A 27,508-nucleotide genomic window follows, 5' to 3' on the forward strand; every position below is an offset into this window, starting at 1 on the left:
AGTTTCAGCTCAAGTTTCTTGTGTTCTGGTGCTTTTATAGTTCTATAACCAGATCTATAAATAACAATCACCTCCCCCACCCCATCCCAAACATACACACGCATCCCATTGGAAGGGAAATAAAAAAGATAATGAAGAGAGGTTGTGTTTATCCTCTGAGCATCATTGCAATACTTCTGAGAGTTACAGGAAAGGAGACTAGGGGAGGGAGGAAAGCCTGGGTAATCAAACCCCAAAGGATTACACTCAGTTGAACATAAATAGCCCAAATTCCCATATCTTTGTCTATCTAGTGAATTGCATATTACTGACCAAATATGAAAGCCTTGTTTAGGATGTCTTTAGCAAATCAGTTCAGGAGAAGCTATGGATCTTTTCTGCTCACACATCATGACTCCAAGAGAACATTTTGAAAATGTTCTATAGTGATAGTATTTAATAGAGATTTAATTTTCAGACTTTTTTGTCACTGTGAGATATTCCAAACTAAATGATCAAAAAGCAGAAGTACTTCCATAAATTCATCTGAAATCAAGTAAGTAATATTTCATTGAGAGAATGAATATCAGTCCAACAAGAGCTGCTTATTCAGGGAAAATGAAAGCCTAGGGAAGAGAAAGGAGAAAGATCAATTACTGAATTAATAATGTCTCAGAATTTTAGCAAATTATAAAATTCACTAGCAGTTTACAATAAATTCTTATTTGGATATTTGGAATTAAGATTTCTGGAAGTTTTGTGCAAATTTAGACTGAACAGACAGGTGAGCAAGACACTGAATATAGTGAGAAGAAAGTAGTTTGTCATTCATAAATAGGATTTGCTCAAACTTAGCTCAGGGCCTCCTCTAGTTCTTTCTTTGAAACCCTTTTTTCTTTTTTCAAATACAGGTACATCATCTTGAGAAAATGGCTGATGGAAACTTCACTTTTGTGTCAGAGTTCTTTCTTTTGGGATTAACTGATGATCCCGTTCTTCGTGTCATCTTCTTTTTGATATTTCTCATGGTTTATTCTGTCACTATAATGGGCAATCTCTGCATTATCATGTTGATCAGAGTCAGTTCCCAACTTCACACTCCAATGTATCTCTTTCTGAGCCACTTGGCTTTCATTGACATTTGGTACTCGTCTAGTGTCACACCAAAGATGCTCAAGGGCTTCCTAGTGGGGAGAGATACAATATCCTATGCTGGCTGTGCAGCTCAAATGTGCTTTACTTTTGCTTTTGGAACCTCAGAGGCTATCTTACTGGCCATGATGGCATATGACCGATATGTGGCCATCTGCAATCCCCTGCTCTACGTGATCTCCATGTCTAATAGGGTCTGTGTCCAGCTCTTAATTGTTTCCTATGTAGGGGGTTGCTTAAATGCTCTGGTGTTTACCACTTTTGTTTTCAATTTAGTCTTCTGTGAAACCGATGAAATTGATCATTTTTTCTGTGATTTCCCACCATTAATGGAAATTTCCTGTTCTGATATTCATCTGATTCAAATTCTTTCTTCCATCTCTGTTGCCATCATAATATTAAGCACAGTCCTCACCATAATCATCTCTTATGTATACATCCTCTGTGCCATCATGAGGATCCAGACAAGCGAAGGGAGACAGAAAGCTTTCTCTACCTGCACCTCCCACCTGACCGCCCTTATTCTATTCTATGGCACCATCACTTTCACATACGTGTGGTCCAGCTCCAGCCGCTCCTCGGAGCAGAATAAAGGCATGTCTCTGTTCTACACAGTGGTGATCCCCACGCTGAACCCCATAATCTATACTCTGAGGAACAAGGATGTGAAGGGGGCCCTGATGAAGATAATGGGCAAGAATGTTAGTTCTTGGTAAAACTGGATAAGGACATTCTCTTCACAGAAATGGGTAAGTACGGACTGTGTGACATGCCAACTGTCTCTTGTCAACTATGCATTCCCTTTATGGGAGCTGGGATAGATCATAACAAATTCCAATTGTAATTTATAAATAGTTGTATGTTAGATGTCATTTTAATCTGTCTGTCAAATGTCCTGAGGAGAAAATAGAAGCATATAAATAATGATAACAATGATAGTAACCATACAAGCAAAGCCTAATTCAAGAGGCAGCAATGAAAAAAGTGTAAGGACTGCTGGTAGGCGTTAGGTGAATGCTCCCTTCAGCTTAGTGCCCTGTCTTCATGTGTATCCTTCATTGAGAGTCCATTAAAAAATCAATCAATAGTATTTACTGAGCACGTATTATGTGCCACAAACTGTACTAAGTGTTTAGGAGAGTACAACACAACAGAATCAGTGGAAACGTTCCCTGCCCATAACTAGCTTTCATGTGAAGTTACCCTCTTTGATCATCACTGTTACTTTTAGAAATGAACCATTCAGTGCTTAGAACAGTGCTCAGCACTTAGAACAGTGATTTGCACATAGTAAGCGCTTAATAAATGCCATTATTATCATTAAATGTCCCTAAATTTCCCTCCCTGTTATGCATCACTCATCTACAATTTTTCACAAATTCCTCAATAATCGGCTGATACTGTGGGCTAAGACAACTTCCTATTATAAGGATTTCCTTATGCTCCCCATCATGTTGGTGAAGAAATGTTTATTTTGTTTGTTTTGAATTTCCCACATTCAAGTTTGAAGGTTAACCCCTCATCTTGATGGTGTAAGAGCTGGTGAACACTTTCATATTTCTTTGCCCACAGCCCACGAAAATATATAGACTTAAAAAATTTTCCTTCTATGCCTTCATCTTTCCAGACAGAGTCCTATTCCTTTCAGTCTATTCTCAAGGAGATGCTACATGAAGCACTTGGGAACACTAATCCTTCTCTTAACTTCCTCTGGAGTGTAAGCTCCTCGTGGGCAGGGACCATGTCTTCCAAATCTTTTATACTATACTCTCCCAAACTCTTAGTAAAATACTCTGCCCACAACAAGCACTCAAAAAATATGACTGATTTTTTTTTTCCAGATTTATTGTGTCCTTTTTTAGGTATGAACGTGTGTACAACTCTGTTGAATTGTACGCTCCCAAGCACTTAGTACAGTGCTGTGCACACAGTAAGTGCACAATTGATGTCACTGATTGATTGACTGATGGTGACCAGATTCCAGTGTGTACATATCATAGTTTTATATAGTGATTAAACTAATCATTTTATTTTATCTTGTTTCTCCTTCCTGATGTCCAGGATTTGATTTGCCCTCTTGGCTACTTTTTCATATCGGATTGGTGATTTCATATTCACCCATTCAATCATATTTATTGAGTGCTTACTGTGTGCAGAGCACTGTACTAAGCACTTGGAAAGTACAATTTGGCAACAAATAGAGACAATCCCTACCGCACAATGGGTTCACAGTCTAGAAGAGGGAGACAGACAACAAAACAAATCAGGTAGACAGGCATCAATACCATCAGAATAAATATAATTAAAGCTATATACACAACATTAATAAAATAAATAGAGTAATAAATATGTACAATTTACACATAAATTTCCTCATTCAAAGAGGACAATATTCCTCATTCAAAGAGGTAAGTTTATCTATGGGCATAATTAGGATGAAGAGTCAATATGGGACAACTAGTCCGAACTACCCCTTATAAATGCAAAGACCACCCTTAGTTGTGCTGTTGCATTTGTTGCTGGCACAAGCTGGCATTGTTTTCTCTTTTAAATATCTGTCACAACCGTCTCCAAACCTTTGCTCTGAAAGAGCCATTGTTCATCTTTACTTCCAGCTTGTAGCTGTGATGCCACATGGTTTCCCACCATTTTTAGTATCTCCCTAAAACACTTCATTTGTCTCCCTTGCTTTGGTTGCATCAGTCACTTTTCTGTGTCTCAGTTACCTGATCTGTAAAATGAGGTACTTCACAAAACTATAATAGTTTGGATACTTATTGCCACCCATTCTTCTCCTATATCCCACCCAGAAAAGATAGGTTGAGGTAAGCAAAGTTTCGAATAATTGTGGTATATGTTTAGCTCTTAGTTTGCCAAGCAATGGACTAAACCTGAGGCAGATACAAGATTCAATTCTTGTAGATAGACTATATTTAGGACTTTTGTGATATTGCCACTTGATGTTGACTATGTCCTATAAATCATACTGTTGTGTCTGCTCTAGGCATTGGCTATGCCATCTTTTGGGGATGGTCACAACCAAAGAGAAGGTTGGACATCACTACAACTCTATAGTTCCTTGGTTTGGTCTAAAAACTTGCAACTTGTTGTTTCATATACTAACTGACAGCCTTTAAGGAATATAATGGCTCTCTGAATAGTTTCCTGCATCATTGGACATTGTGTTGCCTAGGAAACAGAATTCTGTGACATCATTTAGTTTCACGTTGTCCGTGGTTATGCCAAAGATCGTGTTGTTTTGGTTCTGTACAAGGTTTTGTTGTTGCAAGTTGTACATTATCTCGCTGGCAACATTGATCCAAACAATTGAACTGCCTGCAAAGCAGTTGATAACCATACATGTATCCTCTATGTTAGATCTAACTATAGCAGGGGTTGGTGATCACTTTTTTCATATGAGTTAAATGAAATAAAATTTGTTTGGGGAGTTCATGAGCATAAACCATCCATACTTGATGGTTGTCAATATGGTCAGCAATTTCTACAACTCGATTGTCAACTATTTTTGCAAAGGTGAATCCTGGACATGCTGCAAAACTTTGTCTTCATTGTGAAATTTGTCAAATAGCTCTTAGACTAGGTTCAGCATATAGTCATCATTGGGGAAAGGTTTATTTTTTCAAACAATCCCTAAAAAGCCTGAAGTTTAAACCTCCTACTTTATTGGATCATGTCCATACTTTGGTTTTACTTATCATTTTTCACTGATCTCTGCAGCTCCTTATAAGTACCAATAGGCTCAGTGTGAAGGTGGATTTATATTCCTGTGTACATAGGGCTAGATTGCCTTACATGGTCATGTTAAAACATTTTTAGAAATAACAATCATGCTATTCTGAATTACATGTGAGTTGTATTTAATAAAGTTTGCTTTACATTCCACAGGAAGAATTAAACATAGCTTATGTGCTGAAGGTACCTGCATGTAGCATCTGTTAAACAACACCCATAACTTACTGAAGGAAAAAAGTTTCCCAACAATTCCTTGTCATCCTCGTAATTATTATAAATGAAACAGGGATGTACGCATGATGTAACCCTGTTTTACCTCATCCCTGTTGGGGAACAGGATAAACAAGGTGACACCAGTTCTACCATGATCAGCCAGACACTGTACATTAGCCTCTAAATATTGATCAGCTCCTCAGGGCAGCCACAATTATGGAGCAAACATCAAGATCTTTATCAAAGCTGCGGGTCCCCAGATCTCCCTTATGTGCAACCGAAAGGGAGATGCACATTTGAAAAGCATCTCAGATGTTTAATGCAAATCTGAAAAGCCACCTCTTCCAGGAAGCTTTCCCCAATTACTTTTCTTCTCCCTAGATCACATGCTCCCAACAGTTGCCTCAGCACTTACAGTAATGATGACGATGACATTTATTAAGCACTTACTATATGCAAAGCACTGTTCTAAGTGCTGGGGAGGTTACAAGGTGATCAGGTTGTCCCACGGGGGGCTCACAGTCAATCTCCATTAGTACAGATGAGGTAACTGAGGCACAGATAAGTTAAGTGACTTGCCCAAAGTCAAGCAGCTGACAACTGGTAATAATAATAATGATGATGGTATTTGTTAAGCACTTACTATGTGCCAAGAATTCATTCATTCATTCAATCATATTTATTGAGCACTTACTGTGTGCAGAGCACTGTACTAAGCGCTTGGGAAGTACAAGTTGGCAACATATAGAGACAGCCCCTACCCAACAGCTTATTCTGATGGTTTAGAATCAATTCTACATTGTGTCAATTCTAGACTGCCAAGGGGTGGCAGATGAGGAGTTGAGTCTTGGACATATTTAGTTTTAGGTGGCGGGCAGACATCCAGATGGAGATGTCCTGAAGGCAGGAGGAGATATGAGCCTGGAGGGAGGGAGAGAGAGCAGGGGCAGAGATGTAGATTTGGGTGTCATCAGTGTAGAGATGATAGGTGAAGCCGTGGGAGTTCACCAAGGGAGTGAGTGTAGATAGAGAACAGAAGGGGACCAAGAACTGACCCTTGAGGTTTCAAGTCTGTCCATCACCTCGCCCCCTCCTACTTCACCTCCCTTCTCTCCTTCTACAGCCCAGCCCACACCCTCTGCTCCTCTGCCACTAATCTCCTCACTGTGCCTTGTTCTCACCTGTCCCGCCATTGACCCCCAGCCCACATCCTCCCCCTGGCTTGGAATGCCCTCCCTCTGCACATCCGCCAAGCTAGCTCTCTTCCTCCCTTCAAAGCCCTACTGAGAGCTCACCTTCTCCAGGAGGCCTTCCCAGACTGAGCCCCCTCCTTCCTCTCCCTCTCCTCCCCCTCCCCATCCCCCCACCTTACCTCCTTCCCCTCCCCACAGTGCCTGTATATATGTATATATGTTTGTACATATTTATTACTCCATTTATTCATTTTACTTGTACATATTTATTCTATTTATTTTATTTGGTTTAGGTGTTTTGTTTTTTTGTCTGTCTCCCCCTTCTAGACTGTGAGCCTGCTGTTGGGTAGGGACCATCTCTATATGTTGCCAACTTGTACTTCCCAAGAGCTTAGTACAGTGCTCTGCACACAGTAAGTGTTCCATAAATACGATTGAATGAATGAATGAATGAACCCCTACAGTAAGGGGATGGGAGGGGGAGGAGGAGCCCGCAAAAGAGACTGAGAATGACTGTTCTAAGTGCTGGGGTAGAGACAAGGTAATCAGGTTGTCCTAAGTGGGGCTTACAGTCTGATTCCCCATTTTAAAGATGAGGGAACTGAGGCACAGAGAAGTCAAGTGACTTTGCCCAGATCATACAGCAGACAAGTGATGGAGCTGGGATTAGGTCCCACCATCTCCCACTCCCAAGCCTTGGCTCTTGCCACTAAACCTCGCTGCTTTTCTGTACTCTCTTATTTACTCTCTGCTACTAAAGTATTTATCATTATGCCTACTTTTCCATTTTACCCACTTATCTATGTTTCCATTCTCCTTTCCTCATAATGGTAAATACATTTGAATCATTTCCTCCTTGTAGTAAGAAGTCCTTGATGACAGAGATGGTGTCTTTTACCCCTGTTGTACTCTGGCAAGTGATTGGTACAAGGGCTCTATTTAAGCATTTGATTGATTATTATTATTACTAATATAATTTATTAAGCACTTGTGTGTGAAAAATTACTAAGTGTTGAGAAGCAGCATGGCCTAGTGGATAGAGCACTGGCCTGGGAATCAGAAGGACATGGTTTCTAATTCCAGCTCTGCCACTTGTCTGCTTTCTGATCTTGGGCAAGTCCCTTAACTTCACTGTGCCTCAGTTATTCATTCATTCATTCAATCATATTTACTGAGCTCTTACTGTGTGCAGAGCACTGTACTAAGTGCTTGGGAAGTACAAGTTGGCAACATATAGAGACGGTCCCTACCCAGCAGTGGGCTCACAGTCTAGAAGGTGGGCTCACAGTCTAGAAGCTATCTAGAAGCTACCTATCTAGCTATCTAGCTGGCTATCTAGAAGTTATCTCATCAGTTAAACGGGGATTAAGACTGTGATCCCCATGTGGGATATAGACTGCATCTGTCCTGATTATCTTGAATCTAACCCAGCACTTTAGTACAATATCTAACACATAATAAGTGCTTAATACCATAAAAAATACATGGGCAAGAATTACCCTTCAAGAGGGTCACAATCTAGAAATAAAGGGGGGAAAAGGGCTGGCACCTATCACATAAGGAGAAAATAGGACAATAAAAATGCACACATTCAATATAAGAGAAAAGGACTGGGAAAAGTACAAGATGAAACAAACGGTGTAAGGTGCTTAGCTAGACAAACAGAGTTTCTGTCTTCTCACAGCTAAGAGTTTTATTCAGAGTGATGGCCCCAGCTGAGACCTTCTCAGCATTCCCTGCTCTGTGGAGACAGCCTAGTGCTGCTGTTGTTGCTTCTTTCCCTCCCACCGAAATGGAACAAGGCAGTTTGGGAAAGAGGCCCTGGAATGGTGGGTGGGGTGTGGAGCAGCGTGGGTTCCCAGGGCAGTGGCTCAGCTATCAGGTGGTTTGGGAGGCCAAGGTGCTTGCCACTACTTGCTTACCTTTTTGTAAATTCTTATCAATCAGTGGCATGTATTGAACATTTACTCTATAATAATAATAATAATGGCATTTATTAAGTGCTTACTATATGCTAAACACTGTTCTAAGCGCTGGGGAGGTTACAAGGTGATCAGGTTGTCCCACAGGGGGCTCACAATCTTAATCCCCATTTTACAGATGAGGGAACTGAGTCACAGAGAAGTTAAGTGACTTGCCCACAGTCACACATCTGAAAAGTGGCAGAGCTGGGATTTGAACCCATGACCTCTGACTCCCAAGCCCGGGCTCTTTCCATTGAGCCATGCTGCTTCTCCTAAGTACTTTACTAATTGCTATAAGCTATAAACTTCTGTTTTCTTCTCTGTAGGCTCTAAGCTCTTTGAGGGAAGGGATCATGTCTATAAACTCTAAGGTACTGTATTAAAACTTGAGCTTGATGTGGGACAGGGACCGTGTCCAACCCGATTTGCTTGGCTCACCCCAGCATTTAGTACAGTGCATGGCACATAGTAAGTGCCTAACAAATACCACAATTATGATATTATTATTTTCCCAAGCACTGAGTACAATGCTCTGCACACAGTAAGTTCTCAATAAATATTGATTGATTGATTTCTTGTTTCTGATTGCTTAATTTTGACTAAGAAAGCCCTGCCCCTCCCAGTTCTGACTCACATCTCACTGAGGTAGGGTGGGGGTGAAACCAACATAAGTGGGGGAATTTCTGGGGTACTGTTCCTGATAAAAAGAACCCCCTAAAGTATCTGGCATAGTGGACAAGCTCAGTAGCAATCATAAAATCAGTCATTCAGTTAATTGCATTTATTGAGTGCTTACTATGTGCAGAGCTCTGTACTAAGCGCCTGGGAGAGTACAATATAACAATGAACAGACACATTCCCTGCCCACAACGAGCTTACAGTTTAGAGGACGTGAGCTTGCAGTCTAAATATCTGATTAACTTGGACAGTGCTGTCACAGGCAGCTGCTGAGGTGGCTACCCTGGACACCTGTTCCATCACACAGCATAACATTGTTTGCCAGTTTCTTCCATTCTCTCTACAACGTATTGCATCCCTGTCCACTGCCCCAGAAAGAACACAGCAGCCAGGGACAAAAGTGTGTTGTAGGCCCTGATGATGAGGATTATGGTACTTGTTAAGCGCTTACTATCTGCCAAGCACTGTTCTAAGCACTGAGGTAGATATGAGTTAGTCAGTCCCTGTCCCACAAAGGATTTCCAGTCTTAATCCCCATTTTACAGATGACGTGACTGAGGCCCAGGAGAAGTGAAGTGACTGGCCCAAGGTCACATAACAGACATGTGACACAGCTGGGATTAGAACCCATGACCTTCTGATTCCCAGGCCCGTGCTCTAGCCACTAAGGCACACTGCTTCTCAAACCAGTATTCTACTCAATTTCTTCTAGTTTCACAGTCGCTCTAGACTGTAAGCTCGTTGTGGGCAGGGAATAAGTCTGTTGTACTGTTCTATTGTACTCTGCCATCACTTAGTACAGTGCTCTGCACACAGTAAGTATTCAATAAATATGATTGACTGACTTACTGACAGTCCCTAAATAATCACAATACCCACTTTATTATACTCTGCCAAGTGTTTTGTGCAGTTCTCTGCACACAATAAGTGCATGATAAATACCATTATCAGATCGTTTACATTCCCTATCCCACAAAGACCGAGTGCGGAGAATATGAATTTAGTTACCCATTTTACAAATGAGGAAATTAAGTCATGGAGAAAGTAAGTAACTTGGCCAAAATCACAGAGCATGTTAAAGTGGACCTGAGATTAGAATCCAAGTTCTTTGATTCCCAAGCCCATGCTTTAACCACTAGCCCACATTTTATGATTGGACTGAAATAATTCCATCATTTGAGACAGGAGACTCTGCCATCTTTAATACTCTGGAGGCCTCGATGCTGTTCCCTGAGCTTCTCTTGTACGTGATGTGGTGCAAAGACTCCTTGCGACTCCTAACTTTTCTCCTCTTCTGAGTTCAGTGTTCCACATGAAAATTTATGAAACAATGCTCCTAACAGAATTTGACCACCAGAATTCTACTTAATCCAATTTGGGTCTTTGCATATGTGAGGAGATATGAAAGAAAATCCCGGGGGAATTAGATGACTGAAGAATTAGAAAAATTGAAACCTTTTTTAACAAGATGATTTATTGTTTTAAAAATGATGATTACCTGAAAGAAAGTTGAGGGTAAATTCATAAAGATCTACAAGTTTACAAAAGCTTAGTAAACGCAAGACAGGAAACATCTTCAACTCCATGGATAACATAATCATATAAAAAGGGTTTAATTGCACCAAGACTATTCTAGGTGTGCAATATTTCTTGAAAAAGTAGGTTATTTAGGTACAGGAACATTTCAGTTCATTTTCTTGAAAAGTGCTTTTAACAGCCTTCCACCATTAACTGTTCAAGTACTTTCTGGAATAAAAAAAAAACTTTTGTTGTCTTACCAAATGGTTTTTCATCTGACTTGGAGCTCCAAGGGATTCAGTCCCTTGATGTCCCCAGCCCCAAATACTAACAGCTCTGGTACATCTCTATTTATACTCCAGAGATCCCTTTGTGACCTTAAGGTACTCTTTTCCTTATTCAAAGGTGAGTGTTATGCTTGCAAGGAAAGAATTGCTTTAATTATGGTGGTTTCTATTTTAAACCATAAAATGAACACAGGACATATCCAAAATTTCAATAAGGTGATACTCAAAAAAGGGCCAATCAGTAGTACTTACTGATCGCTTTGTGTGTAAAGAGCACTAATTCTCGGCATTTGGGAGACACAATCTCTGCCCTGACCAGGACCTGAAAATTCACCAGGATGGTCGGCCGGGGTGGGGAGAGATAAGCGCTTAGTACAGTGCTTTGCACACAGTAAGTGCTCAGTAAATACGATTGAACGAATGAATATGAATTTCAGAGTAAAGGGCTTGTTCATGCCATGTGAGAACATACAGCTGCTAAAATGCTACAGGTGGTGCATATTGTTTAGCACAAAGGTTATTTTACCTGTTACAGTGGTGCATTAGAAAAATCTGTTTTCTTTGCCCTTATTAACATGGCTGGGATGAATTTATAGCCTGCATAAAGTTTTCTTTAAGTCTCATGTTTTACTGATATCTTTAAAATGTTGCTTTAGTTACAATTTGGGGGATATTTTACAGCTTTGTATTTCTATGGTCTAGAAGAAAGAACATTGTACTTGGACTCCTCACTCTACCATTTGAATGCTGTGTGACTTTAGACGAGTCACTTAGCTTTTCTGTGCATCTGCAAACTGAGGATAAAATTCCCGTTCTCCTTCCCTCTTAGATTGTGAACCCAATGTGTGACAGGGACCGTGTCCAATCCGATTATCATTTACCAATGCCAGTGCTTAGCACACTGCTAAGCACAGAGCAAACACTTGAAAGATACCATCATCATTACTATCACTACATTCAGTTTGCTTTCATTAGTTACAGTTTTCATTGGTATAGATTTTTTACATTTAGGATTTATGTTTCTGTATTTTTCCTTTGTTTCTTACCCTTATTTTTAGTTTATTAGGCTAATCTCATTTTTTTCTTCCCTGAATTTATTCTGCTGAGACTTTTTATTGAAGGCCTCTAATTTCAGGACGAGCTTGTGAATGAATGTTTATTCTGGTGAACATCATCAGATTTTATTACTTAGGAAATGAGACTCTAGTATCCCTGACCTTTGACTCTGATCTTTGGGTCTTTATCACCTTGCAGATGATAGCCCTAATTACATCAGTCAATCAATCATTGGCATTTAGTGAGTGCTCAGACTGTGCAGAGCACTGTCCTTTTGGGAGAACACAATAGAACTGTGCTGTGCTTAACTTCTTAGAATTAAGAAACTTAATTTAGAGGGGACTGTACCATATATTCTCCTTGTCCATCTGAGGTGCTTGACCATCTCCAGAATGAATCATTCAGTTTAACATACCAGACTCGGCTAGAACCCAAAAGCAAATCCAGAATACACAGCTTTGAAAGAGCCGTAAGAAACTGCCCCCAAAATGTCAGAGATTAACTAGCCCAAATATTGAGAAACTGTTTGTAGTTCTTATTTCTCCCAATCCAGAACCAAAATCTGTAGCATTATAATTTGTTCCAATAATCTTTAATCTAATTCATTTCCCACAAACTGTTTCATTGTTTGTACAAGCTTGTTTCATGCTGCATAGTGCTTATGTTAGAACAGTGCTTTGCTTTGCACATAGTAAGCACTTAACAAATAGCATCATTATTATTATCATTATTATGTTCCTTTAAAACATGTTTGTACTGAGAACAGAACAGAACTGTGAACAGAACTGTACTGAAAAGCAGTGTGGCGTAGTGGAAACAGCACGTGCTTGGGAGTCAGAGGACACGAGTTCTAATTCATTTATTCATTCAATCGTATTTATTGAGTGCTTACTGTGTGCAGAGCACTGTACTACGCACTTGCAAAAGTACAATTCATCCCGGCTCTGCAACTCGTCTGTTCTGTGACCTTGGGCAAGCCACTTAACGTCTCTGTGCCTCAGTTACTTCACCTTTAAAGTGGGAATTAAGACTGTGAGCCCCACATGGGACAACCTGATTACCTTGTATCTACTCCAGTGCTTAGAATAGTGCTTAGCACATATTAAGCACTTAACAAATACCATAATTATTATTATCATTATTATTATTAATAATAACAGTTGCATTGTAGCAAAGGTTTTCCCATAGATTAACTTGTTATAAATTGAAGTCCATTCCAGAACTGCTGGAAAAGCAACATGACATTACCGTTTGTGTTATATTTTGCTCACTTTTCATGAAATTTGAATGAATCTTTGAGGGAGAGTGAAGAATTAGAAGCATATTCTGCTGTATCAATGTTTTTCAACTTTTTCAACTTATTTGGTTTTTAAACTAGTTTGTAGAAAGCGAACACTTTCTGAATGCACATCTGTGCCCCTGGGGACTCCATGCTTTAATAGAGTCTTATTTTCAGTCATATTTATCAATCATCATCTTTCTTGAAAATTGCTGCAAAATGTTTTAATCTGAAATTTTTGTTGATGGTGGGGAAGCCTTAACTCCATCTCTTCGAGTCCTCAAAAACCTGACACCACAAGTAGGCAAAGATTTGTCCAGGTACCATTGATTGTGGCATCCTTAATCTCAGCCCAGTGAGGATCAGTGTGGCTTAGTGGAAAGAGCCCAGGCTTGTGTGAGTCACTCAACTTCTCTTGGCCTCGGTTCCCTCATCTGTAAAATGGGGATGAAGTCTGTGAGCCCTACGTGGGAAACCCTGATTACCTTGTATTTAGAACAGTGTTTGGCACAGAGTAAGCACTTAACAAATGCCATCATTATTATTATTATCAGCCATCTTCATGGGTTAGGCATCAACTAGTATACGCTGGACCCCAGGGGTGGTAAATGAGTTGTAAACTGGTATGGGTCTGTGTAGAGATTTGCTGAAAATGTTTGTCAGACTTGGCTTACTGTACCTATCTCATGGGACCAAAAACTCACGGCCTCGTGAATAACCTGATGGGGTTCTCCTAATAGAAAGAAGAAGCATTGCCTAATGGATAGAGCAAAAGCCTGCAAGTCAGGTGGACCTGGGTTCTAATTCCACCTCTGCCACTTACCTGCCCTGTGACCTTGAGCAAGTCACTTAACTTCTCTTTGCCTCATTACCTCATCTGTAAAATGGGTATTTTGGGACATGGACTGTGTCCAATCTGATTAGTTTGTATATACCCCAGCACATAGTATAGTGGCTGGCACATAGTAAGTACTTAACTAATAGTATTAAAAAAATGAAACATATTATCCAAGTCTAACTTCTTTACAGGGAACTCAGGTAGAAACTACTGCTCTCTGTAGCTGGAAAGGAAAAAACTCTTTGTTCCCTCTTCTCCTCTTGGAATTCTCTCATTTCTTGCACAGCCACTTTGGGTTAATTTCCAGCACAGAACGTCAGAGCACTACGAAGAAAAAGAGGCACAGCGAGGAGTCAAGGAAAGAAGAAACCTTATGCAGAGGTAAGATGCCCAGCATCCAGGGAAGTGTTGAAGAGTTGTACACACTGAGACCATGAATGAATAAAAGTTTGTGAGTGATTGGATGTTAGTGAAGGTTTGTGACTGACATTCTGTGTTGAAATTTTGTTTATAAATGAAAGAATAAAGTCTATGGCTGCCTGAAAAGCACAGTGGTGTGGTGGATAGAGGATAGGCCTGGGACTCAAAGGGCATGGGTTTTAATTCTGTCCCTTGTTTGCTGTGAGATCTTAGGCAAGTCTGTAAAATGGGGATTGAAACTGTGAGCCCCATGTGGGACAACCTGATTTACTTGTGTGCAACCTGATTTACTTGTAACCACCCCAGCACTTAATACAGTGCCTGGCACATAGTACGTTTTTAACAAATGCCATGATTATTATGTCGGAATATTCTGTGTATTCCTTATTAGTTCTTTCAATCAAAGAAACAAAACCGTGCCTCCCAACCCCTATTTTCCCATCACTGTAGACAGCACCACCATTATTCCTGTATACCAAGCCTGTAACCTTAACATGATCCTTGACGCATCTCACTTATTCAACTCACGTGTTCAATCTGTCACTAAATTCTGTTGGTTCAACCTTTACAACATCGCTAAAGTTTACCCTTTCCTCTCCACCTAAACTGCTACCATCCAAGCAATTATCCTGTCTCGATTACTGCATCAGTCTCCTTGTTGACCTCGCTGCCCACTGTCTCTCCCCACTCTAGTCCATACTTCACTCTGCTGTGCAGATCATTTTTCTACAAAAAGTCATGTTTCAGCCCATATTCCCACTCCTTAAGAGCATCCAGTGGTTGCCTATGCACCTGACCATCAAAGTAACAGAATCACCTTACCATCTACTTTAAAGTACTCAGTCACTTTGCCCCTTCTACTGCATCTCACTGCTCTGCAACCCAGCCACATACCTCAATCTTCTCTTGCCAACCTACTCTCTGTACCTTGATCTTGTCTATGTAACCTCCAACCTCTTGGCCATGTCCCGCCTCCTGCCTGGAACACAGTCCCTCTTCATACCCAACAGCAAAGCAGCTTAGCCTAGGGAAACAAGAACAGGCCTGGGAATCAGATGACTTGGATTCTAGTCCTGGATCTGCTAGTTGCTCTTTCAGTTTGCTAGCTGTGTGACCTTGGGCAAGTCACTTCACTACACTGTGCTTCAGTTTTCCCAACTGTAAAATGGGGATTCAATACCACTTCTCCCTCCCACTGAAGATTGTGAGCCCCATGCAGAACAGAGACTGTGTCCAAGCTACTTATCCCAGCACTTGAACAGTGTTTGACGCATAGTAAGTGCCTAATGAGAAACATTAAAAAAAATTACTCTCCAAACCTTCAAAGTCTTATTGAAGACACATCTTCCCCAAGAGGCCTTCCCTAAGTCTTCATTTCCCCTTCTCCCACTCCCTTCTGTGTCACCCTGATTTTCTCCCTTTATGCACTCCCCTCCAGACCCAAAGTACTTGTGTATATACCTGTAATTCTTTTATTTACATTAATGTCTATCACGCCCTCTAGACTGTAAGCCCACTGTGGGCAGCGAATGCGACTATCAACTCTGTTTTATTGTACTCTCCCAAGCGCTTAGTACCATGCTCTGCACACAGTAAATGTTCAATGAATATGATTGATTGATTGATTCAATGTCTTTCTATGAAATGTGTTCTTTCCTGCCTAGATAATAATAATAAAGATAGCATTTATTAAGCGCATACTGTGTGCAAAGGTTGGATATAATTGCATGAAACATGACTGCTAGTCTTAATACAGTATACATGCAATTATGGTCTCAAAGTCAATACCCATATTAATGCAAATCATGCTAGCCAGTATGAATGGGAAGGAAACTAGAACCTGTGAGTAATAGACTTAATTCAGTCTCAATCAATAATTTACAATGGACTGTACTATAAATGGGAGAATGTATCCTTTTCCATTTTGCCTATTTTTCTAAAATCCATCTGTTTTATAACAGATTCATCATCGTGAGATAATGGCCGAAGGAAATGACACTTTGGTATCAGAGTTCATTATTTTGGGACTAACAGACAATTTCATCCTCCGTATCTTCCTCTTCATGTTCTTTCTAGTGGTTTATGTTGTCACTGTACTGGGCAATTTCAGCATTATCACATTAATCGGGGTAAGTTCCCAACTTCATACATCAATGTACCATTTTCTGAGCCATTTGGCTTTCATTGACTTTTGGTATTCATCAACTGTCACACCAAAGATGCTCCAGGGCTTCTTGGTGGAGAGAAACACAATATCCTTTGCTGGCTGTGCTGCCCAGCTCTGTTCTGTCTTCGTCTTTGGGACCTCAGAGGGCATCTTGCTGGCTATGATGGCATATGACCGTTACGTGGCTATCTGTAATCCCCTGCTCTATGCCATCTCCATGTCCAGTAAGGTCTGCGTCCAGCTCATAGCTGCTTCCTATTTGGGGGGCTGTTTGAATGGCATGCTATTTACCACTTTTGTATTTAGTTTAGCCTTCTGTGGACCCAATGAAATCAATCATTTCTTCTGTGATGTTCCCGTCTTAATGGAACTTTCCTGCTCTGACATTCACCTGGTACAAATTCTTTCTTCCATCTCTGCTGCCATCATTATACTGAGCACCGTCCTAACTGTAGTCATTTCCTATGTATACATCTTAATTGCCATCATGAGGATCCAGGCAAGCGATGGGAGACAGAAAGCTTTCTCTACCTGTACCTCCCACCTGACGGCTGTTATTCTATATTATGGAACCTTAGCATTCACTTACATGCAGCCCAGTTCCAGCCACTCTCTGGAGCAGAATAAAGTTGTGTCTCTGTTCTACACAGTAGTGATCCCCATGCTGAACCCTCTAATCTACACTCTGAGGAACAAGGATGTGAAGGGGGTAGTGATTAAGATAATGGGTAAAAATGTTTGTTTTTTGTAATACGGGATAATAACCTTTTGATAATGAAACTGGGTTAAAAGTATACATTGTGTGACATTTTGGAATTTTGTGTCTGTTTTCAATCATAAATTGCTTTTATGAGTTGTGGATAGAGAACGTGTTTAACAACTATTCATTCATTCAATCGTATTTATTGAGCGCTTACTGTGTGCAAAGCACTGTACTAAGCACTTGGGAAGTACAATCAATCAATAGTATTTATTGAGCACTTAATGTGTGTAGGGCATTGTACTAAGGGCTTGAGAGAGTATACACAACAGTAAAATAGACAAATTCCCTGCCCATAACAAGCTTACAGTCTAAAGAGGGAGACAGACATTAATATAAATCAACAAATTATGGGTATGTACATAGAGAAGCAGCATGGCTCAGTGGAAAGAGCATGGGCTTTGGAGTCAGTGGTCATGGGTTCAAATCCCGGCTCTGCCAATTGTCAGCTGTGTGAGTTTGGGCAAGTCACTTAACTTCCCTGTGCCTCAGTTCCCTCACCTGTAAAATGGGGATTAAGACCTGATCACCTTGTAACCTCCCCAGTACTTAGAACAGTGCTTTGCAAATAGTAAGCGCTTAATAAATGCCCTTATTATTATTATTATTATTATTATTATTATTATCATTATTATGTGCTGTGGGGCAGGGGGCTGAATAAATGAAACAAGTCAGGGTGATGCAGACAGAAGTGGGAAAAAAGCAAGGGCTCAGTCAGGGAAGATCTCTTCAACGAGATGTGCCTTCAATAAGGCTTTGAAGTGAGCGGAGAGTATTTGTCCTTTGGATATGAAAAGGGAGGGTGTTCCAAGCCAGAGACAGGGCATGGGCAAAGAGTTGGTGGTGAGATAGATGAGATTGAGGTCCACTGAGTAGGTGGGCATTAGAGGAGCAAAGTTTGCAGGCTGGTCTATGTAGGAGAACAGTGAGATGAGGTAGGAGGGGTCAAGGTGACTGAGTGTTTCAAAGCCGATGGTAAGGAGTTTCTGTTTGAGGCAGAGGTGGATGGGCAACCCCTGGATGTTCTACCCCACTGGTACAACGCCTGACACCTGGTGAGAACTTAACAAATACTATAAAAAAAGTGTTGATATACTGACCTGTTTTAGGGCAATGCTTCATTCAGTTCAGTGTTCTGTTCCCCACAGGGACACCAGGATTCTTGGAGGATTCATGTGAAAGTGGCCCTCCTTAACTATAGAGCCTAGGTGTATACCATCCAGTATTCATAACTTTCATCACAAAACCCATTTTGCTACACTTTCCCATGCATCATTCAACCCCCTCTCGAACCCGCTGATATTTTTGGCCTATGTAAATTCCTATCATAATTAATATTTTCTGTTCACTATCCCAGATGAGAAGAGGTTTTCTTTTTGTTCACTTTGAATGTCCCACTTTCAGATTTAATGTCTCGTTATCATGGAATTTAGTGAACAACACAGTTGTTTTTTTCCTGCCCAAATCTTGCATGTTTCAGTAAACTTGAATCATATTCGTGACCAATCTTTTTCTAGGCAGAAGAGTCCTATTATTTTCCATTTATTCTCAAGCAGATCAGTCAGTCAATCAGTGATATTTACTGAACACTTACTTTGCACAAGTATTGTACTATGTGCTTGGGAGAGGATAATATGAAGGTTGGTAATGATAATAATAATAATGGTATTTTTAAGCACTTACTATGTGCCAAGTACTGTTCTAAGCACTGGGTAGATACTAGGTAATCAGGTCATCCCCCGTGGTGCTCAAAGTCTTCCTCCCCATTTTGCAGATGAGGTATTTGAGGTACAGAAAAGTTAAGTGACTTGCCCAAAGTCACACAGCTGACAAGTGGCTGAGGAGGGATTAGAACGCATGACCTCTAACTCCCAAGTCTGTGCTTTTTCCATTAAGCCATGCTGCTTCTCCCTGGTAGACGTGGTCCTTGCCTAGGATGAACCTCAGATACTTCCCCATCCTCCCTGCAGCAGTCACCTCAATTGCTTTTCTCTGTCCTATCTCCAGGTGCTTTTTATTGTTTCTAAGGTTTGGCAAGCAGAACTGCCCATAGCTTTCCAGATGCAGGCAAATCATGCTTTTACACAGGAGCAAAATTCATTCATCTCTTTCATTTTGAATCTCCTTTTGAAACCTGGTCCTTGTTTGGATTTTTTTTTTTTTTTGGCTGCTGCAATATACAATATTAACGATTTAATACATGCAGCTTTCATATCTCTAGGAGCTATGAGAAGTGGCATGGCTCAGTGGAAAGAGCATGGGCTTTGGAGTCAGAGGTCATGGGTTCAAATCCCGGCTCCACCACTTGTCAGCCCTGTGACTTTGGGCAAGTCACTTAACTTCTCTGGGCCTCAGTTACCTCATCTGTAAAATGGGGATTAAGACTGTGAGCCCCACGTGGGACAAACTGATCCCTTTGTAACCTCCTCAGCGCTTAGAACAGTGCTTTGCACATAGTAAGCACCTACTATAATAATGGCATTTATTAAGCATTTACTATGTGCAAAGCACTGTTCTAAGCGCTGAGGAGGTTACAAGGTGACCAGGTTGTCCCACGTGAGGCTCACAGTCTTAATTCCCATTTTACAGATGAGGTAACTGAGGCCCAGAGAAGTTAAGTGACTTGCCCAAAGTCACACAGCTGACAATTGGAGGAGCCGGGATTTGAACCCTTGTGCTCAGACTTCGAAGCCCGTGCTCTTTCCACTGAGCCACGCTGCTTCTCTATTAGGGGGTAGTACAAAAGTGTAATTGATCAGGTCCTTTGTTTCTTGGGAAATGTGGTTTTTCCTTTCCACCTCAATGAATGCCTTGCCCACTTTTAACGGGACTGTTGGCTCAATGTTTTGAAAACACAGCTAGCACCAAAGACTGAATTTACTGCACAATCTAACAGGTGTGAAGAAGGCTGATACTCACCAGCAGGCTTAGCTATCACACAAACAGCCCTTTTTCAGGCCGTCACAAATGTTGTTGGCTGCAGTAGAATCATCAAAAAGAGCTATTTTTCAGAATTGCAATACACCAGCCTTGTCTAACAGCTTTCAACTTGCCTGTTTTCACTGGTGACACCACATTGTCTTGGATGCCTTTCCTACATTTGCAAATTATTTTGTTTGCTCCAATTGCTTTCCATTGTCCAATAGTGCTCAGCATACAATAACTGGGTATCTTACTTCCATCCGTTCTTCACACATGTACCTCCTGACAAAGTCATGCTAAGATGAGCATCACTTCAAATCTTGGAAACTAACTTCATGTCAGGACATTGTTGTTTGTTGTCCCACTTTTTTTAATTCATTCAATCGTATTTATTGAGCGCTTACTGTGTGCAGAGAACTGTACTAAGTGCTTTTAGTGGTGTTTGTTAAGAGCTTACTATGTGCCAGGCTCTGTACTAAGCACAAGGTTGTTCAGGTTGGACCCAATCCATGTCTCACATGGAGCTCACAGTCTTAAATTCCCATTTTACAGATGAGGTGTCTGAGGCAGAGAGAAGTGAAGTGACTTGCACAAGGTCACAAGTGGCAGAGTCAGAATTAGAACACAGATCCTTCTGACTCCCAGGCACATCCTCTATTCACTAGGCCACAATGCTTCAATCAGTGTTGGGCTATTTCCCCTATCAAGCTACTGTTTTCCCTTTCCCTAATCCATGTTAATGTCTGTCATCCCCTGTATACTGTAAGCTTCTTGTGGATCGAATCTACCAACTCTGTTGTATTGGATTATACTTCCCAAGCTTAAAGAACAGTGGTCTGCATTCGGTAAGTGCTCAATAAATACCACTGATGGATTGATTGAATGAGTGTTCATGGGTCCTTGGACTCCAGGACTAAAGAGTCCAGAGGGAAGTGGCGTGGCTTAATGGAGAGAGCACAGACCTGAAAGCCAGGAGGAGCTGGGAACTAATCCCGGCTTCGACACTTGTCCACTTTGTGATTTTGGACGTCACATCGCTTCTCTGGGCCTCAGTGACCTCATCTGTAAAATAGGGGTAAAGAGTGTGAGCCCCATGTGGGACAGAAACTGTGTCCAAGCTGTCCACCGGCCCAGTGAGTAACGAGTGCTTGGCACATAGTACCATAAATATAGTTACTATCCCATAGACCCAGCACTCAATGACGACTGAGTCCGCAAGGCTGTTTCAAGGAGGAACTGGTGTGGTAGCTCACCATGGAATTGAAATCACAGGACAAAAACTCAGCCACATCCATTTGGTGGATCATATTATTACTAACAATAATGTTAATTATAAACTGTGATATTTATTAAGTGCTTCTTTTGTGTCAAACACTGTACTAAAAGCAGGGGAAGATACAAGACCTTAAATTACTTCAAGGAGAGAGAGTGTTCCTTTTCGTTGTCCAGTTCAGATTTGAAGCCTGAGAAAAGCAATTTTGAGGCCAATGCTAGCAAAGATTCTGAACATCGAGCAGTCAATAGCTGTGGGTGTGTTCTGCTTTTAATGAGGTGCCATGGGTGGGAAGGATTCTGTCTTAGACATTTCTTGCTCCACAGGAATCCCTTAACCCATACTGAAGTATTATCTTGGGAAATTATGGAAAATGTGTACGGAGTCCCCAGCAGAGATCTATTCATATGAAGGCCCATGAGATCCGGATTTAAAGCAACACACTTTGGCGGGCAGCCCAGTTTGCCATTTCTGCCCTTTATCAATCAATCAATCAATCAACCATATTTATTGAGCACTTACTGTGTGCAGAGCACTGTACGAAGAGCTTGGGAAGTACAAGTTAGCAACATAGAGACGGTCCCTACCCAAAAGTGGGCTCACAGTCTAGAAGGGGGAGACAGAGAACAAAACCAAACATATGAACAAAATAAAATAAATAGAATAGATATGTACAAGTAAAATAGAGTAATAAATATGTACAAACATATATACATAGTACAATCATATATACATATATATATGCATTTCCAGGCTGAACCCATCAAACATAGGAATAGACTTTAACTGGTGGTATCAATCCTTCCCCCAGGCAAAGGGAACAGAAAGGGAAGGGAAAGTGTATCTCTCCAGGATAAAAATAGAGACTTTGGGTCGGAGAGAGAACCTTTGGAAAGAGAATTGATCATAGCTCTAATGGTCTGTACAAAGCCACTTGCACTCTCACCCCTGCCACTCACATTCATTCATTCATTCAGTTGTATTTATTGAGCGCTTACTATGTGCAGAGCAGTGTACTAAGCACTTGGGAAGTACAAATTGGTAACATATAGAGATGCTCCCTACCCAGAAATCTAGAAGTCTAGAAGAGGTCCCACAGGCACACAGATTGCCAAGAACTTGCAGGCTGTCAGTGTTGCTGCGCACGCTTACAAAATGGAACATATGTGGAAATGTTGTTAAAAATTGATACTAGGATGTAAAGTTGAGGATGCATTAACAAGGGTCTTGAAAAGCAACATGTCATGGGTCTGGTAGTTAAGAAGGCCTGGGTTCTAATCCCGGTTTGGCCACTTGCCTGCCGTGTGACCTTGGGAAAGTCATGTAACTTCTTTATGCCTCAGTTTCCTCATCTGTAAAATGGGGATTCGATACCTACTTAGACTGTGAGCCCCGTGTGGGACAGGGACTGTGTCTAATTTGATAACCTTGTGTCTACCTCAGTGTTTGACACATTGCAAGTAATTAACAAATACTGCTAAAACAAGTCTTCAAATTTTCAAAAGTTTAGTAAACGAAAGGCTAGGAATAAATGTTATCCAACACCATGGGGAACACACTTAGATAAAAAGGGATTTGTCTGGAAGGAAATATATTGATGACTTTACATTGGGTAGGAGAGAATTCCTGACATGGGAACAGGTTAGTGGATAGACTCGAATAATGGGATAAATATTAATTTAGTCTCCTATGCCTAGATGGGTAATTCTTATCTCAATTTATGCAAGAATAAATACTTCGCTTATTTACTAAGTCCTCTAAGCTCCTCTCTAGACTCTAAACTCCTTGTGGGCAGGGAACATAGCTACCAACTCTCTTATATTGTACTCTTCCAAGTGCTTAGTACACTGTTCTGCACACAATAAGTATTAAATACCATTGATGGATGCCATGAACAAAGTGTTGGGGTAACAGTCACTGCCCCCTTCAGAGGTAACAAACTAAGAGGGAGAGAAGGCAGATATTTTATTCCCATTTTAGAGATAAGGCCCACAGAGATTAAGTGCTTTCTTTCTCAAGGTTACAAAGCAGGTCAGTGGCAGGTCTGGGACTAGAACTAGACTTCTAGTCCCTAGATCTTTCCATTGAAGCAATTATTTCTTCTTTTGGGAAAATGAAATAAAAAAAACAACTTGAAAAAAGTAATGGAATTTATGGAGATAACATTCAGAATGAATTTTGATGATATTTTTCACCTCTTTTCCTTCTTCAGCAGAGATGGCTCCAAACCATCTTAATCTAAGACCTGAATTCAACTTCTTGCAAAATCCACAATGATCAGCAATATAGATTAGCCACCACCTTTCATATCATCAGTGTTGAGTTTCATTCAATTTTCATTTACCACATACAGAAAAGGACATATTTCCAACTGTGAGATGTAACCCTGGCTTGTAGCTCCAAGGGAGACAGTTCCCAAATGCCCTAAACCCATGGCAGCCATGATAAAGCGTTATTTATACCCCAATAATCCCTTTGTGATCCAGAGATGTTTCTTTCTTGCTCCAAAGGTGAGTATCATACTTAAAAGGGAGTATAAAGAATTATTTTCAGCAATGCTGATTTTAGATTTTAAAGCCTTAATAATGCAGCAGATTTTATTATTATTGTGGCACTTGTTAGTTTTTACTATGTGCCATGCACTGTACTAAGCACTGGGTGTAAATACAAGATGATCAGGTTAGAGAAGCAGCGTGGCTTAGGGAAAGAGCATGGGCTTGGGAGTCAGAGGTCGTGGGTTCTAATCCTGTCTCCTCCACTTGTCTGCTATGTGAAGTTGGTCAAGTCACTTAACTTCTCTGTGCCTCAGTTCCCTCATCTGTAAAATGGGGATTAAATCTGTGAGCCCCATGTGGGACAACCTGATTTCCCCTGTATCTACTCCAGCACTTAGAATGGTGTTTGGCACATAGTAAGCACTTAACAAATGCCCTATTATTATTATTATTATTATTGGACACAGCTCCTCACAGTCTTCCCAGATTGAAATGAAGTGATACAAAGGGACAAGAATCTGAAAATTCTTAAGACTATCTCAGGTTATAAGGGTTTTTTTGGATTTCAGAGTAAAGACCTAATTTCCAAAATTGAATTCTCACATACGGAGGCAAAAATGCTAGAGATAGTGGATCTCGTACGCTCAAAGGTACTTAACTTCACCAAGTGAATAATGCTTTAGAAAACTCCACTGTTTTAGTATTTTCTGCACATCTGAGATGAATTACAGAGTTTATGAACTTCTTCCGTAACAATTCTCTATCAATTAATCAATCATATTTTTGAGCACTTACTGTATGCAGAGCATTATATTATCATTATAGTTTTCTTTGACTTTAATTGTTCATATCACTAAATACAAGATACTTTCTGGAGCTCCAATGGTCTTTAGTACCACAAATACAACAAATAGTTCCAATTTTTGACACTTAGTATCCTAGTTTATACTGTTGTTTTCTGGGTTTTCTGTCCAGCCACTTAAAGTGAAACCTGGCAATCAGACTTTCATTCATTCATTCAATCGTATTTGTTGAGCGCTTACTGTGTGCAGAGCACTGTACTAAGTGCTTGGGAAGTCCAAGTTGGCACTTGTATGACTTCTCACTGGAAGGGAGAGGACAATAACTGTAGGCTACTCAGGTGTCCAAAGGCTCCTGATCCAGTTGGGAATTGTCCAGGTGTTTAGATTTTAGATGGATCCCAGACTGAGCCCCCTTTTTCCTCTCCTCCTTCCCCGCCCCACAGCACTTATATCTATATTTGTACAGATTTATTACTCTATTTTACTTGTACATATTTACTATTCTATTTATTTTGTTAATGATGTGCATAGAGCTTTAATTATTTGTTCTGACGACTCGACACCTGTCCACATGTTTTGTTGTCTGTCTCCCCCTTCTAGAGTGTGAGCCCATTGTTGGGTAGGAACCGTCTCTATGTGTTGCCAACTTGTACTTCCCAAGCGCTTAGTACAGTGCTCTGCACACAGTAAGCGCTCAATAAATACGATTGAATGAATGAATGAATGAATGTTGTACTTCTTTTATATTTAGATTCCTATCTTTCCTTGTAGTTTACTTCCCTATCTCCCTTTATGTCTCTGTGACTTTTATTGAAGTAAATGTTCGGTAGATTATAGTAATGCAGTAAGTCCTGTTACTCTGACAACTACTATAAACTCTTCTAGGATTTCAGGCTACCATTGCAATTGCTGGCTCCAGTAAATGCCCATTTCTCTCAGATTGTGATGGTATTATAATATTTAGTGAGTGAGACCGGTTGCTGAGACTCTTACAGTATCCCTGTGCTTATACTCTGGTCTAGTAAGTAATAATGATAATAAGCATATAATATAATTGTGGTATTTGTTAAGCACTTATGATATGGCAAGCATTGTACTAAGGTCTGGGAACTATGCAAGATAAGGAGATCAGATGCAGTTTTTGTCCTACTATCTGCCACGTTAGACTTCATTATGGAGAAGGGGCCTCTATGGCTCTATGGCATTTATCTTTTCAGTCAAACTCTCTGTTGTCAAACTGTGTAATGAATCATTTTGTTTAACAAACTTGACTCAGGTAGACCCTGAAATCAACCAGAGGGCTCAGCCCTGAAACAGTAGTGGAAGGTAGAGAGAAAACTATTGTCACCTACATAGTATTGGAAGCCTCTTTGCCATCTCATTTCTCCCACTCAAGAAGCACACTGGGCAGAATTATCACTAGGGCCAATATACATTTGACCTAAATAACATTCTGTAACTACGCCAATATTTTCAATCTTTTGAAAATAAATTTTTTTGTGGCTGAATTTCAACTAAGTCTAAAGTACATATTTCAGGAAACCAAAAGCCTCACTGTTTCATGGACAGTCTAATAATAATAATGATAATAATAATTAACTTCTCATGAAAGCACTCTGTATTTACCCAAATTCTGCCAGTCAGTTTTACTAGAGAGGAAATGCAAAGCTATTTCTAAATAATATATTTAGTTTGTTGTCTGCTAATATATTTTTTCAGTTATTAGTAATTTTAAGCTCCATTGTTCTTAGATATTTAATCTTAAATATGGGTGAAGAATATATTTATATCAGTCTATCAACAATGTTTACTGAGCACTTACAGTGTGTAGAACACTGTACTAAGCATGTGAAAGAGTACGTTGGATGTAAATGATGCAATCGCCACCCTCAAGTAGGTCACAGTATAGAGGGGGAGATGAATGCAAAATTTTTAAAGTGAGAAAGAGGAAAAGAATGAAAAGATGGATAATGGAATATATGTCCTTAAATGATGTAAACTGAATACAAACTGCTATGAGTAGCTGAATTCTCGAGAGCTGAGACCTCTTCCTTGACTCAACTCTTATTTTCCCTACTTCCTTTCCCTTCTGCATTGTCCTCGCACTTGGATTTTTGAGCTTTATTCACCCCACCCTCAGCCCCACAGCACTATTGTACATATCCATAATGTATTTTAATGTCTGTCCCTCTAGGCTGTACACTCCTAGTAGGCAGCAAACATATCTACCATCTCTGTTTCGTTGTCCTCTCCCAAATGTTTAGTACAGTGCTCTGCACACAGTAAGCACTCAACAAATATGATTGGTTGATTGATGGATTGATTATTAGTTAGGAAGAAAAAACCTGGGGAGAAGAAAATTAATGGAGGAATTCCTCCTGGAGGAGAAGGGTCATCAGGAGGATTTTGAGGCTGAGGAGAGCTGTGGCTTGATAGGTTTGAAAGGGAATGTAGCTTCAGGCAGATGGGTTGGGTAGGGACCATCTCTATATTTTGCCAACTTGTACTTCCCAAGCGCTTAGTACAGTGCTCTGCAGACAGTAAGCACTCAATAAATATGATTGAATGAATGAGTGAATGAATGAGGGCGTGAGCGAAAGATGGGGGCTGGAGAAAGTGTACATTCATTCATTCATTCATTCAATCGTATTTATTGAGCATTTATTGGGTGCAGAGCACTGTACTAAGCGCTTGGGAAGTACAAGTTGGCAACATATAGAGACAGTCCTTACCCAACAGCAGGCTCACAGTCTAGAAG

The 27,508-nt window shown here is 40.4% G+C and overlaps 2 protein-coding genes across 2 annotated transcripts; both read left to right on the forward strand.

Annotated features, from left to right (window-relative positions):
• The first annotated feature begins 905 nt into the window (after positions 1 to 905).
• On the forward strand, positions 906 to 1,847 carry LOC119943929 (olfactory receptor 478-like). Its single transcript, XM_038765138.1, has one exon. It carries the CDS (start codon positions 909 to 911, stop codon positions 1,845 to 1,847), a length of 939 nt encoding a protein of 312 aa, XP_038621066.1. The 5' UTR covers positions 906 to 908.
• Positions 1,848 to 16,309: 14,462 nt separating this feature from the next.
• On the forward strand, positions 16,310 to 17,248 carry LOC119944044 (olfactory receptor 478-like). The gene has a single exon (XM_038765271.1). The coding sequence runs from the start codon at positions 16,310 to 16,312 to the stop codon at positions 17,246 to 17,248; it is 939 nt and encodes a 312-aa protein (XP_038621199.1).
• The last annotated feature ends 10,260 nt before the right edge of the window (positions 17,249 to 27,508 follow it).

The sequence above is a fragment of the Tachyglossus aculeatus genome, chromosome 22 (assembly GCF_015852505.1).
Source record: "Tachyglossus aculeatus isolate mTacAcu1 chromosome 22, mTacAcu1.pri, whole genome shotgun sequence".
In the NCBI taxonomy this organism is placed as follows: Eukaryota; Metazoa; Chordata; class Mammalia; order Monotremata; family Tachyglossidae; genus Tachyglossus; species Tachyglossus aculeatus.

Bases quoted from the DNA above. Each gene is read 5' to 3' on its own strand.
- LOC119943929 (XM_038765138.1), top strand. From the start codon at position 909: ATGGCTGATGGAAACTTCACTTTTGTGTCAGAGTTCTTTCTTTTGGGA.
- LOC119944044 (XM_038765271.1), top strand. From the start codon at position 16,310: ATGGCCGAAGGAAATGACACTTTGGTATCAGAGTTCATTATTTTGGGA.